Source organism: Brachionichthys hirsutus, chromosome 2 (assembly GCF_040956055.1).
Source record: "Brachionichthys hirsutus isolate HB-005 chromosome 2, CSIRO-AGI_Bhir_v1, whole genome shotgun sequence".
NCBI lineage: Eukaryota > Metazoa > Chordata > Actinopteri > Lophiiformes > Brachionichthyidae > Brachionichthys > Brachionichthys hirsutus.
In genome coordinates, this window is record NC_090898.1 from 13,235,232 (window position 1) to 13,248,995 (window position 13,764).

The 13,764-nt window shown below is 44.0% G+C and overlaps 2 protein-coding genes and 1 non-coding gene across 4 annotated transcripts; all 3 read right to left on the reverse strand.

Moving 5' to 3' along the window:
• Positions 1–708: 708 nt before the first annotated feature.
• ptges3b (prostaglandin E synthase 3b (cytosolic)) lies at positions 709–4,424 on the reverse strand. The gene is made up of 8 exons (XM_068744753.1): positions 4,296–4,424; positions 3,314–3,427; positions 3,091–3,160; positions 2,871–2,966; positions 2,601–2,690; positions 1,908–1,964; positions 1,787–1,820; positions 709–1,701 (listed from the first exon to the last, which is right to left on the reverse strand). Coding segments are annotated over exons 1-8 (528 nt in total). The 5' UTR covers positions 4,298–4,424; the 3' UTR covers positions 709–1,636.
• Positions 4,425–5,893: 1,469 nt separating this feature from the next.
• Positions 5,894–13,632, reverse strand: naca (nascent polypeptide associated complex subunit alpha). 2 transcript variants are annotated; one of them, XM_068743962.1, is made up of 8 exons: positions 13,577–13,632; positions 12,659–12,733; positions 7,293–7,375; positions 6,908–6,985; positions 6,673–6,819; positions 6,437–6,565; positions 6,216–6,338; positions 5,894–6,033 (listed from the first exon to the last, which is right to left on the reverse strand). In XM_068743962.1, exons 2-8 carry the CDS (start codon positions 12,726–12,728, stop codon positions 6,019–6,021), a joined length of 645 nt encoding a protein of 214 aa, XP_068600063.1. In that variant the 5' UTR covers positions 12,729–12,733; positions 13,577–13,632; the 3' UTR covers positions 5,894–6,018. The 2 variants fall into 2 exon arrangements, with proteins under 2 accessions (XP_068600063.1, XP_068600061.1); XM_068743960.1 differs by lacking the exon at positions 13,577–13,632 and adding an exon at positions 7,731–9,914.
• Positions 7,111–7,185, reverse strand: LOC137909892 (small nucleolar RNA SNORD59). Its single transcript, XR_011106026.1, has one exon. It is a non-coding gene; the product is annotated as a small nucleolar RNA SNORD59 (small nucleolar RNA).
• Positions 13,633–13,764: the final 132 nt, after the last annotated feature.

Here is a 13,764-nt window from a genome sequence, read left to right on the forward strand (position 1 = left end):
CACAAACGAAAGTAAATGTTGTGGCGTGTCACATGATCAAAAGAAATGAGTTAATTGAATTAAAAAATTTAACTAATTATTTAGCTTTTTGGAAGACAAACTCAATCATTTAACAGACAGATACGATAAATTACCTCTCGACTGTCCTTTTTTTAATCTTATATATTATGCTCTTATTTTAATGTGCTTCAGGATGACGACAGGATCACACTATTGCGTTTTAAAGTCAACTTCTCGGAAACGACAGTGAAGAAATAAGACCTAACAGGAAAGCATGCAAATTCTCTGGGTTGAGGAGACTGTCGGTCGCTGGGTCCTAGCGCCGAAAGGCAGACGTCATACCGTAAAATCCTAAATTAATCAGATAACCAATAAGTTCAAGAGACATCAAAAGATAAAGTATTTCCTCGAACTCCTCAAAAATATACAACGAATACATCAGTACATGAGGTCCATTATTTTGATGACCCAAAATTAAGAGTATTGTTTTTTTTGGGGGGGGGTCTTGCACTTATTCCACTATACTGAATAATGAGTTAACTTTGGTGCTAAATGCTCACATCTAGTGGAGGGAAAAACTGCTTCACATTTGAGCTCACTACATTTAACAATCCAGCCCAACTTGCTCCACAACTTCTTCCAACAACCGTGCATTCAACCAAAATAAATACCTGAAACCGAATCCTATTTGAGTAAATGAAAAAGGCATTTGAAATGATTCTTGAAGAGTTTATTAGAAAGATGCAGACAATAAAAGAACTTCAACATTACGCCCCCCCACCACACACACACACCGTATTGAGAGTGCAAATATAATTTGGTCATGACTTATCACCTAGCCTTCCAACACACCCTCACATTAAAAAGGGAGGATCATTCTAGAATCTAGATGAAAGGAAAAAAAAAGAAAAAGACTTGGTGGATAACAGCAAACAAAATAAAGCCGAGGCAAAACCAAGCTTGATGCCCCCCCCCCTCTACGAGCTGCATTCTAACACAAGTGTTAATGATCGGTGGCTACTGTGGAACAGAACGGTTACCATGTAAGAATTCATTCAGGTGATATCTGGGAATATGCAAATATTTCTCCAATCGTTTTCAGAATATTTCAATTTTACAGACACCGACTCACAAAGGGAAATGAGGAAGCTGGAAGGTTAAGCCCCAGAAACGAAGACGGGCCCTCCTGGATTTCTAATTCACAACGCATGAAAGGCTTTAAAGAGGAACCCAGTCCGGAACTGCATGGAACCCCTCCCGACGTAGAGCTAGCGTTGATATAAACGGCACGCGTGTCCTAACTTAAACCACAACATTGGGAAGGGGTGACCAAACCATTTTAAAGCATAACTGATTAAAAAAATCCCAAAAAACCACATATTGCCCAGTTGAGTACAACTATACAGCTTTTGCCAAAATTATGTGTGCTTACTTGTAATGTTTAACAGTAAAAGATATCAAAAAGGTGCAATACAGCAAGTGGAAGTGAAGATAGCCGGTCTGTACAGTACCGTGCACATCGACCTCGAGTGGACTGACCAGGACTGAAGTTTGGAGCGGAGGCTATGGATTTAAATATGGCTACTGACTCATGTTACAGTTGTCACTGCTTTCCATTTCAAGATATAAATTTGCTTTAATTCCCCTTTTCCGCCTGCTGTTCTATTATCTTCCCCGCAGTCGGTTGTTCTTCCTCCGGTTCTGAAAGTGGGAAAAGAAACAACATTAAAACTGACATCGCAAAACAAAACGCTCGCAAAAGTAGTGTTAATACATAATCACCTACCGAGATCTTCATCATCGCTATCTGCGGAATCCTCCTAAAAAAGACGAGAAACACGTGAGAAGGTTGCCTAAAGATACTGGTCAGCATCCGCTTTGAGATCACGTCCCATAAAGATTCTTACATCGTCCTCTGGAACTTCGGGAGGAAACTCATTCTCATCCCCCATGCCTTGCATCATCTGTAATATCAAACCAGACACACCTCATATGCATTTCTGACATGATTAAACAAATGACTAGTTAGACAAGGGGGGGGGGGGGGTAATCAAGTTTATCAATGTTGAGTTTGTTTCAAACAACTGTTTATTCAGGTGAGACACAGGATTAGTAAATGATCGGTGAACAAGGTAAGACGGTGGCTATGGTAACTAGAGTTTCCCTGGAGCGCTTTAGATCAAACAAAAGGAGATCAAAAGGAGTGACAATTATCCATCGTTTTTGTTTAAAGACCCAGAAGGGATGATACAATACAGGATATTAAATAACTGCACCCCTTTATTGTGAAAATACTAAATGACTTGTGCAACAAATCAAAATTACAGCTACTTAATTTCCTGGCATTAACAGGCTCAAACATATCTTTGATAAAGGTCTGTGATTTACAATCACAAAACAACCAATCACGATAGTGTGTCAATTTTCTCTTTTTTTTTTTATATTACATTTTTTAATGATTTTATTCTAAATTTGTGGCTCATGGTCAAATGCAGTCAGATTATTAATTTGTTTTTTCAAAAGTGGCCCCATTTATGGCTTGACTTATAATATTAAAGTAATTATCGGCTATTACAATACGAACCACACACAATACTCACATCTGAAAATTGATCATAGTTTCCTGTCTCTTCGTCAGAGTCCGAGTCCCAGTCTCTCCAGTTGCAGAAGTCGACGCCGAGCCAATTCGGCTGTGAAATACAGATTCCACGCCTCAAATTTCAGCGATCCGATTCAATTCAAAACAATTCAAGGCATTTTAACGCGTTGCATCAATTAATGGGACTGTAATGTTAACCAACAGTTAACAAGTACGACACTGATAGGGTTAGGTTTATTCATTTAACGACTGCTTTTGTGTGTCGACTCACTTTAGCATCTTTTGTTAGCTTTGGCCATGCCTTCCCCGGCTGTGCTTTTCGTAAATGGAACAAGATGGAGCGATCTGTACGTTTATGGTTGGATTTCTGCATTGAGGAGTAAATAAGATAAGGAACGGAGTGGTTAATTGCAGTACAATCTGAAATACAGACTGCATTTTATACAGTAACTTTAATCAAAGAAAGAATTCAGACATAAAAAAATACTTACACTTTCGTCAATGGCTTCAAAAAGTTCTAATTCATTCACAGTTTTGACGTCGTCGGTTCCTCGGAGACAACTACGGGGAAAAAGAAAAAGTAAACTCAGAAATTACTCGAATAAATAAAGCTTGTAAAAAAAATAATAAAATAAAGCAAGGGAAACAAGACTATGACCCTGAAAAGGAAATGAATGGTAAATTCAACTTGAGGCCTTTGCTAGAAACACATACCTGAGATGGCATTTCGATTTATCAATTTTGACGTCAACATCTTTGCTGTCTGCGACGAAGAACTCGACGCAGACGAAGTCCCTCCTGTCGTACCACTTGGCAGGCGCTGGAAGCCTGCGAAGAGAAGAGACGAGTTAAACCCGCGTAGAAACGCAGTTTAAACACGTTTCACACATTTCAGGGCCCCGCTGCAACCGAACAGCCATTCCAAGTGCAGCGCTTCAAACGCTGGGCCGGGATCGATGGTCTTTGCCTCGACAGAAATCAGAAACGGTGTTGATCGATGCGCGGCTGTTCTGTCTTAACTGCATCAATGATCGATATTTGGTTGACCTCATCAGCGGCCTCTTTGTTATAGATTTTTATAACAATACTGATTGGTGCCGATCATCCATCTGATTCGCACTGGTCGTTTATTCCTTTTGGCGTTCTCCTCGGAGCGCAATTAGCAAATTAGCAAAATTAAGAAAGATCAAACGGCACCGAATGAACGCTACCGATAAAATAGAAATATTTAGACGTTTAAAATTTGGAGATCAGATCACAAACTCCAGAACAGGCCTGTACTAGATTGCATTAGTAACACCGAAATATTGATTTCACACAGACCTCACTGATACCTCACGATCAAGTCATTCAATGAAGACCATGCTAGTCAAGCTAATAGCGTTGACATTAGCCGCTGCGCACAAGCCACGCGGCGCGCCGGACCAATTCCGCTGCCCCGAAGTATCCGTGTTTTAAACTAATACTATCCCTCTGGGTCTTTTACAGTAGCAGCAAATGTGTTTACGTTTTATTTTACTCTATAAATGCTGATCGTGTAGCAAGACGCCGTTAGCTTCTGTGCTAAATGAGATAAGGCCAGCCTCGCGCCTTTGAAAAACCATGTTGTCACGCGGCAACATTAGCTTACCAAGCTACGGTTTTACGGAACATTCTTCCCACCATTACGACTATTCGATCACTTTACTCTACTTACATGTCGGCGTGAAGTTAGCTTCTTTGTAGAAGATAAACAGTCTAGTGGAAAGTAATGTAATTCCTGCGAAAACAAGGAACGCTTGCACACAAACAACCTGTACGAACGACTTCAGCCGGAGGTTTCAGCGCGAGAGAGCTTCCGAAAGTTTCCTGCGTATTCTCGGACGAGAATTGCAACTCTGACGCAGATGGCGCGTGACGTTCCTGCGTAGACGGTTCGAGACTAGCTTCAGCCTTTCGCTGTCATGTCGACATGAACGTGCTGCGGGATCTGATTTAAAGTAATTTACTCTATACTACCTCTTCAGAGCAAATGATCCGTGAAATATTAACACTGAAAGCTACCCGTAAGAATTTCCCGAATCCTCCACTGACATTGTAATAATGTCATGACTCCACAAAAGCCCAAAACGTTTAGCAGGATCAAACATGTTTGTAGAATAACTGCAAATTATTCGGCTGATTTATCATTAATAAATAATGTCAACTTGTGGCAATAATTGTTTGCAATGAACGGATCCTCATTCTAAAGAGAAGGAAGTAACCGATGATTCATCAATCAATTCTATTTTTAGCAGGTTTAATAAATAGCAAATAAAAAATAGCCTTCTATAAAAGCACTAAATTCGAAGTTCATATTATCAACTTTCCAGTCTAAATTCATTGTTACTTTATTCCTACCGTAGTGAAGACCAAAGGTCTCCACGATTCTCCTGCAACATTGCTTCCTCACTTCCTACTTCAATCATAAAGATGGCTTTCTCCTCCAGACCAGCACGTCTCCTTCAGATCTTAAATGGAACATCTGCTCCAGAAGGCAGGCTTTGTAGGTCATGAGGAACTCCCAGCTTCAGTGGCGTTCGGTTACTATTTGATAGATTTTAAAACCCTTTATAACAGTGCATCATATTTGAGGCACTCCATGAGTGTCATAATTGAGATCAATTATATCCATGTTACACGCTGGGATGGGAGACTGAAGAATGGCAGTCATTGACAGTTTATTAGGTTGCATTATAAGGAGATTAAACTGAGGGCATCCATGGCCTTGCTGGAATAGTCTAAATTTAGCTTGTCCCAATTACTTAACGTTAAAGCACAATACGAGTGGTCCAATATTGGGTGCACTTAGATAATATTGTCATCCATTTTATTTTAGTTGATCATTTACCTGAAGAAAGGCGTATCCTTGTGTGCATGGCCCATTTTTAAAAATCCAGCGTTTACTACGACACAAAACAATTTCCTTAACACAACTCCATGAGAAACCCAGAGGCAGTTAAGATTGTGTTAATTCAACCATTAACATTATACATTCTCCTTTTTAGGTTTAATACAAAGAAACTCAGGGAAGAATTGTACTGTAGTCATATTTGTATTTGATTTTTATCATAATCACTTAGAGCTTTAAAAAAAAATTCACACAATTTTATATAAATGCTAAGGAGACACTCCAGATTTATTAACTAAATATTGCTACACATTTCAGGTATAGGGTTCAGTCCCATAACCAAAAACATCCTGCTCCAACCTCAACATGTCAAGTCTAATATTTGTGCAACCAAACCACAACAAAAAGTCCCAACAATTTCCCAATGAAATGCAACAAAATTAACATTTAATTTATCAAGCCACAACTTTATTTCCATCTTGGGTATAAATTGTATAAATGAGCTTAATTCAGCAACTCTTCTAAACCCTGCAGCCTCAGGATCCCGTCATTACATCGTCAGCTCCTGCAAAGTGGGGAAAAAAGAAACGGTGATGTACGTCAAATTAATGACATTAAACTCAGAAGAACAAACGTCATTGTATCGATCATCACCAGAGAGTTCTCTATGCAGAATCTGGGCAACAAACAAATTGTCCAATTGAATAGAAACTCCACAAGATTAGAACTAAATATTAAGAATCTTACCATAATAGCATTGACAATGTCGTTGTTGTTGTTTTTCAGGGCGCGTACAGCCTTCGCCCGCGACACGTTGGCTTGTGACATGACGAGTTCAATGTCCTTGACCTCAACTCCCGTTTCATCAACCTGTAAAAAAAGAAGAAAAAAAACGGGAATTGTCCCACATTCACGAGACGGTACCACGGAAACGGCGCATGTGTACCAGATGAGAATCAGCGTCTCACCTCCTCCTCCTCGCTCTCCTCCTGTACTGTTGGCGTCTGTGTGTTTTCCTGAATGTTTGATACCGCTTCTCCCTGAACCTTGAATTTCTCTGCGGCTGCTAGCTGGGCTTGCTGGGAAAGATCTTCGATCTGGCGCGCAGAAGGGATAAAATGGAAATGGACGGAGCATTAACGACCAGCATTCATTTCTCAATGTTACAGCATTAGATTCGCTCATATGACCGTCTGCCACGTACCTTAGCCTCACCGAAGACAATGTACGTGTCTGACGCGGGGCTCTTGTAGACGTCTGGTTTGGTAATAACAAATAAGATGTTTTTGGACTTCCGAATAGTGACTCTAGTAACACCCGTGACCTGCCTTAGACCAAGCTTCGACATTGCCTGCAGGAAATAGTCATCTTACATATGGGCAATTTTCAACGTAAGAAGAAGTACCAGTTCCATTCATTCCACATGCAAGTGCATTTACCTTCCGTGCCTTCTTTTCACTACGGCTCTGTTTTGCTTTGCTGACAGGTTCCTCATCTATTTCAGCTGCTGCAGCAAGCTGTCAGAGATTGAAAGAACACAGAGTATTAATCCGCATTTGGTCTCCGCTTGTAAATGTTGGCTGTCTAATAAGGAGAGCTTCTATATGAACGGATATAAGATTTGTACTCTAATATACAACACTCTTCTCAGGACAGAAAGGGTGGCTTCAGCAGACTCAGAAGAACGAAAGTCACTGTGTTAAGTCATCATAAAAGAGTGTAGGACACAAAACGTTTTACACAAGCAGCACATATCAAAAATGTACTTTTTCTGCGTCCGTTCAAGCGACAAGGGAACAAGATCTGAGAACTCCAAACACTCACCTGAGATTGTGAGTGTATCTGTGCAGACACCTGTTCCTCCAGTTCAGGGACTGAATCGTCGCTCTCCGACTCCGTACCGGATCCTACACAAGAAAATGATTGTCAGGACTATTACATATTTGCAAATTACAATTAAAATCTGCTGAAACGACGGAGGAAGGGAAATAAGCAACAGTAATTCAAAATACACAATGTTTCATGGGGCTAGAGCCACCTTGAATTTACCAGACTGACTAGGAATCTAAATTAAGAGCAAATACCCCTGCGATTGCACAATGGAACTGACAGAACATCCACAGCATCCATTGGGTAGCATCATTAATCAGGATAAAAAATTGAAATGACATTTCACGACCATGTTTCTCTCCAAGAATTCGCAGTTTCCAGAAAACAGTGACAGTTGGAAAAATCAAGACTGAAAGAGAAAGAATGAAATACCCTTGTCGTTCTTCATCACAGGATCCACTTTGGCTGGGGGTTTAGACGGTGTGGGGGCGGGGTTGGGGGAAGAGACAAGTTCAGAAGGAGTTGAACCGATTACCTCAACCTCAGGTTTGACAGGGGCAGGTTTCGCAACTGCCTCAGCAAATGTGAGTTTACGGGGAGCAGTGGCAGCAACTGCAGGCTCAACTGGAGCAACTTTAAAAGCAGCAGATAAAGATTCAGCTGTTGGTTTGGCAACCTCTGTAGGAGCCATCTTAATCTCAACAGGGGTAGATTTGGCTTCAGCAGAAGGTTCAGGAGCCTGGGCAGGAGTCGCCTCGACCTCGGCGGCCGGCTTAGGAGCCTGGGCAGGGGTCGCCTCGGCCTTGGCGGCCATATTAGGAGCCTGGGCAGGGGCCGCCTCGGCCTCGGCGGCCATCTTAGGAGCCTGGACAGGGGCCGCCTTGGCCTCGGCGGCCGGCTTGGGAGCCTGGACAGGGGCCGCCTTGGCCTCGGCGGCCGGCTTGGGAGCCTGGACAGGGGTCGCCTTGGCCTCGGCGGCCATCTTGGGAGCCTGGGCAGGGGCCGCCTTGGCCTCGGCGGCCATCTTAGGAGCCTGGACAGGGGCCGCCTTGGCCTCGGCGGCCGGCTTGGGAGCCTGGACAGGGGCCGCCTTGGCCTCGGCGGCCGGCTTGGGAGCCTGGGCAGGGGCCGCCTTGGCCTCGGCGGCCATCTTAGGAGCCTGGACAGGGGCCGCCTTGGCCTCGGCGGCCGGCTTGGGAGCCTGGACAGGGGTCGCCTTGGCCTCGGCGGCCATCTTGGGAGCCTGGGCAGGGGCCGCCTTGGCCTCGCCGGCCGGCTTGGGAGCCTGTACAGGGGCCGCCTTGGCCTCGGCGGCCGGCTTGGGAGCCTGGGCAGGGGCCGCCTTGGCCTCGGCGGCCATCTTAGGAGCCTGGACAGGGGTCGCCTTGGTCTCGGCGGCCATCTTAGGAGCCTGGGCAGCAGTCACCTTGGCAGGGGTCTTCTTGGCCTCGGCCGACGGCTTGGGGGCCTGGGCAGGGGTCTTCTTGGCAGCCGGTTTAGGGGCCTGGTCAGGGGTCGCCTTGGCCGAGACAGTTGACTCCGAAACATTCACAGGTGTCGGTTTGGCCTCAACCACAAGTTTAGGGGTCTCTGCAGCTGGCCTGGGGGCCACAACAGGCTCTTGCTTGACAGCAGCAGCTGGCATAGAGGCCTGAACAGGAACAGACTGAACCACAGAAGAGGATTTAGTGGTCTCAAAATTAGCAGATTTGGCAGCTGCAACTGGTTTATGGGCTCCGATAACTGGTTGAGCAGCTTGAACAACAGCCGAGGAAGATTCTACTTTGAACGCTGGCTTAGCATATTCAGCAGGCACAGACCTGGGCTCAGTTTTAATCTTGGGAGCTACCTTCGTAAACTCAGCAGGTGCAAAATCGCAACTCTCAAGACTCGGGTCACGTGCAGGTTTACGAGGAGATGTGCCAAGTTTCCCACCTTCTTTCTCAACAGATGGTATCAATACAGGGACTTTAATTGGCTTCTCTGGAGGGATAAGCGGAGGGAGATCATCATCAGCATATGCAGCATGAGCAACAGCTTTTGCTGAAGTAGTCTTAACTTGAAATGACCTCGGGGGGCTCGAAGCAATAGTACCTGAAAATGACACTGGCGCAGCCACGGCTGGTTTTGGGCTTACTTTAAAAGCAGCTGGGGGCGATCCAGGCTTTGCAGCAGCCAGTGAAGATAATTTTACTTCAACCGGGGAAGGTTTAGTTTCAGCAGGAGTTGGTTCAGGGTTAGTTGCCACCTTTTTCCCACTTTCTGCTTTTCCCTTGCCCTCCGCGGGGGTGGAGGTAGGGATAAATGCCTCTTTCTTGGTTTTCCCTTGCTTGCCAGCCTTGACAATTTTGGGAGTAACACGGTTTGCTTCATTCAAAGTAGCACCCCCAGGTGCAGAAGCTAAGGGAGATGGCACAGGTGACAGGGGTGTAGAGGAAGTCGTTTTTGGTGAGGTAGGAGAAGCTGAGGAGGCAGACATGGTGGATCGTTTTCTTCTGAAAGGGACAGCCTTGGGGGCTGAGGAACCCTGTACATTCTTGGGATCTTTGCCTTTGGGCTTTCGAGGGCCAGAACCCTCCTGGTGTTCCTGAGAGGAAGCTGGGGCAGGAGGTGTAGCTGAATAGAAAAAGTGGCTTTCAATTCTTGGATGGGAAAGGGAGTCTTGCGCATGCATGTTAAACAATCGAAAACCAAGATGCAAACTCCTTGCTTCAGGTTAGGAGAAGGTCACACCACCAAAACAGAGTTGATGCAAACGTCCACTTATCTACACAACACGCTGCTGCTCGTACACAACTTCCACACCAAAAAAATGCATTCTATTGTGTGAAGACACTTAATATTCGCAATACTGCACTTGCACATAAGGATTATGCCACATACACAAATAAGCACAGGAACACGCCTGCTAGTCAACGGTCTACGGTGCTTTGTGACGGAACTGACCAGAACCAGCCTAAACCCATTGACTCAGTAGGCACCGATATTGAGGTTAAGGAAAAAAAAAATAATAATAGAGAACTACATATTTAAACTAAATGACATTCTGGAAAAGGGGAAAATAATCTTCAAGTCCCGTTCTTGTGCCAACTTTGTGTTGGCACAAGAACGTGTACAGTACAACTTTGAAACTAGTGTGTGTGTATATATAAATATTAATGCTTTGTTGCTTGTAATTTGTGCCACTCTTGTAAACACTTGCAAGAACATTATTTTAATAAAAAAAATACCGAATGACAAAGTGGGGACCACCCGTTTTTCACAGTGGACAAACCAACCTGTCAGGTTGTGCGTAGAAAGCAGGGTGGCATCGCATTTAGAGGTCCCCTTTGAGAGAGACATAAGTGGTTCCTCCTTGTCATGGTCTCCATTTTGACTACCCATGTCAACATCACCACCAGACAATGCTTCATCTTGAGCCGCATCCAGGCTCACATCTCTTGGGTCTTCTGGTGTTGTCTCTGAGGAATCAAGCATCTTCTCATCTTCAGATGATTCCCCTGCTGGATCAGAAGCTGCTTCTTGCCGAGACACAGGTGTAGGCACTAGCCCAACAGTCTCAGAATGCTTTGTCATTTCTTGAGGGACAGCAGCATCGCTTGGTTGCTCACTTTTACTTTGAACACTAGCTTCTTCTAGAGAGCACATGTCCTGTGCAGGGACAGAAGTATCTGGAGAATTATCCAGAGGGACAGCCTTGCTCATTGCAGGCTCAACGGTCCCAGGAGGAGCAGCGGAATTCAATACTTCTGCAGCTGATGAGGAAAAGCACCAGAAGTTGCAGAGGGAAGGGCAATCGCAATAATCGTTTATGGAAGGAATTTACTTCACTGCAAATTTGAAGATCATGAATATACATTCAAGTGAAAAACAAACTGTGCGCCACACCAGAGTATAAATGACTTTGTGAAACGGTTCAGTGATGCAGAAGGGTCCTATGGGACAAATGAGGGGAAAAAAAACCTCTAAAAGTCAAGACCCCAGTGCCGCAAACTCCATGCAGTGGATAAGTGTTAGAAAAGAGGACTGCCATCATTCTAAAATGGCTTTTTTCTTTAAAGAAATCGAAATTAATTTGACCGCACAATATTTTACTTAGTTGTCCTATATATTAGCAGAATGCTAAATACCCACAGCTATCACTAAAAGCATAATTTTTCCAGCATCCTCCATGGCTGCATGCTTTACAAGAAGCATGAGCAAATGTACAATTAACTTTTAGACTGACTGTACATAAACCACATTTTAATGTCACATCAACATTTATTCCATAGATATTTTGTAAATGGCAGTCGCCAAAATTTGACATCAATATACACGCATCAGCTTTTCCAGCAGATCCCAAATATGTGAACGTGAAATGCAAACAAAAAGGATTCATATTCACAATCAAAACAAATGCTTATATTTTCAGGATACATTTTGAAGAGGAAAATATTATAATAGAGACCAACTGAGCACAAGTCTGGTATAAACATTCTTGCTTCACCCCTAAACAGGCACCTCCAAACATTTTAAGATTTCTAGTGGAAAACTGAGGTGCTGGAGAAAGGAGATGCTCAAAACTATGTAAAAAAATAAATAAAAAAAGGACGGAACAATACAACGGGAGAATGTGTTGAATTCTGCTGTGAGACAACACTAGAGCTGAAACAATCAAATTCCAAAACAAGTAAAAACAAATCATTTTATTTAAAACTTAACCTTTTTTGGTCAAGAGCGCCACAAATACGCTAACTGGCCCCCATAAGCTGTCAGCTAATATTAAAATGTGTGATGTGGAAAGTCTATAATATTAAAACTACCAAAACATGTTAGTTGTAAAACACACGCATGTTGCATTCAAGTGAAAAGCTACTCAGTAGAACATCGTTATATTCTACTGAGGCCTTATTTTAATGTTAATGAGCAAGGCAACTACGGGTTTAAACAAACTGGCTGTTCAGGCCACTGTATGTGCACGACACAACATGCCACACGCATCATGCATTGTGCGTCGAATCCAGTTGTCACCACACGCCATTGTGAGTTTGTGCAAGTACAAAGAGGGGTCCTGGATCTCTTCTCGAGCTCGGCAATAGCCCAATATCAAATACCCGACAGTGTAAAGCTTGTGAAACGCTCCCAACACATGGCTAGCAGCAGTCAAATAAATGACACCTGTCGTGTGAATCCAGTGCTCAGCCAACTGAGAAGATATCCCTAAACAAATTACCATCCTGCCACGTAAAGTTGCTCCGCTTTCCCACATATCCCCGGTCAGCAACCCCTCGTTCGGCGCTTCGAACACAGAGTTCCAGGACCCTGATGTCTTGCATGCAGCGGTACATGCAGAGTTACGAGAGCTCATAAATACGAACCAGTCTCCACTTGTGGCTGCTGCATCTCCTGTTCGGTGACCGGGACAGTTTCTGTGGCTTCACCGGGCATATTTGCTAAACGGAGACATGAAGGCAACAAAAGTCCATTAGCTCAGCTACATTATAACATCTAACACTTCATACAACAATGTTATCACAACCAGGGATCTTACGCTGAACCCGCCTTGAGTTAAGCAAGCGGAGGCCCGTACTTTAGCATAAATGCTTCTCTATTTTATTATCTTTGACAAAAGCAAACTCTTTCGGTCAGCTTCAACAATATAACCAGCTAGCTGTCACACACACACTGAGTGCTGGCAGACAGTTGGTAGATTACCATCTTGGATCATTTACCCCCCCCCCCCCCCCCCCTCGGTTTTGGCATGGCAAAATAGAACGCGCATTACTAAACAGAGGGTAATAACCATCACAGCCCCGTACAAGTACGCAATTGCGTTTAATTATTCGGCTTATTTGCCAATGCAATAGTAAGCGGTAGTAAAAAGGGTAAACAGGTGGCCATGCTCTAACGCGAGTGCAGTGAAGCGACATGCTAACATTAGCTTTAGGAGGTAGTTCATTCCAGCAATCTCGACAGAGGAAAACTGATTGCTAGCTAACCAACTCGACGGCCAAATTTAGTTCGGTATCAATCGTTTGGAGAGGCTGGTAAGTCAACACTCATCACGCAGCTCCCCGCGGCCCTGGCAGGCCGCTAGTGGTACAGGGTTCGCCCATTTTGCGCCGGTAGCCAGCGGGTGCAACCGGACAATTATCACAGAACACGGGGCGGCAAGAAGGGTAATAGCTACACAGGGACGGTGGAATGTGTGTAATAAAACATGTGAAACCACCGCTACAAGCTACAATAAGCGAAAAACAGACGGATGACATTAGATGGTCAGTGGAGGCACTTACCGACTCTAGGCGTTATATCCAAGATGGCGGTGAGAGAGGGTTCTCGCTCTTGTGTCGACGTAATATCCGGTTTAGAAGAGCGACGTCTTCTTCCGGGTTATTTAAAAAAGGTACAGTTTGTCGTTTTACAAATGGAATAAAAGAAGCCTAAAACCTCCGCCAAGGAGCTTATGTTTTTTTTTTTTACC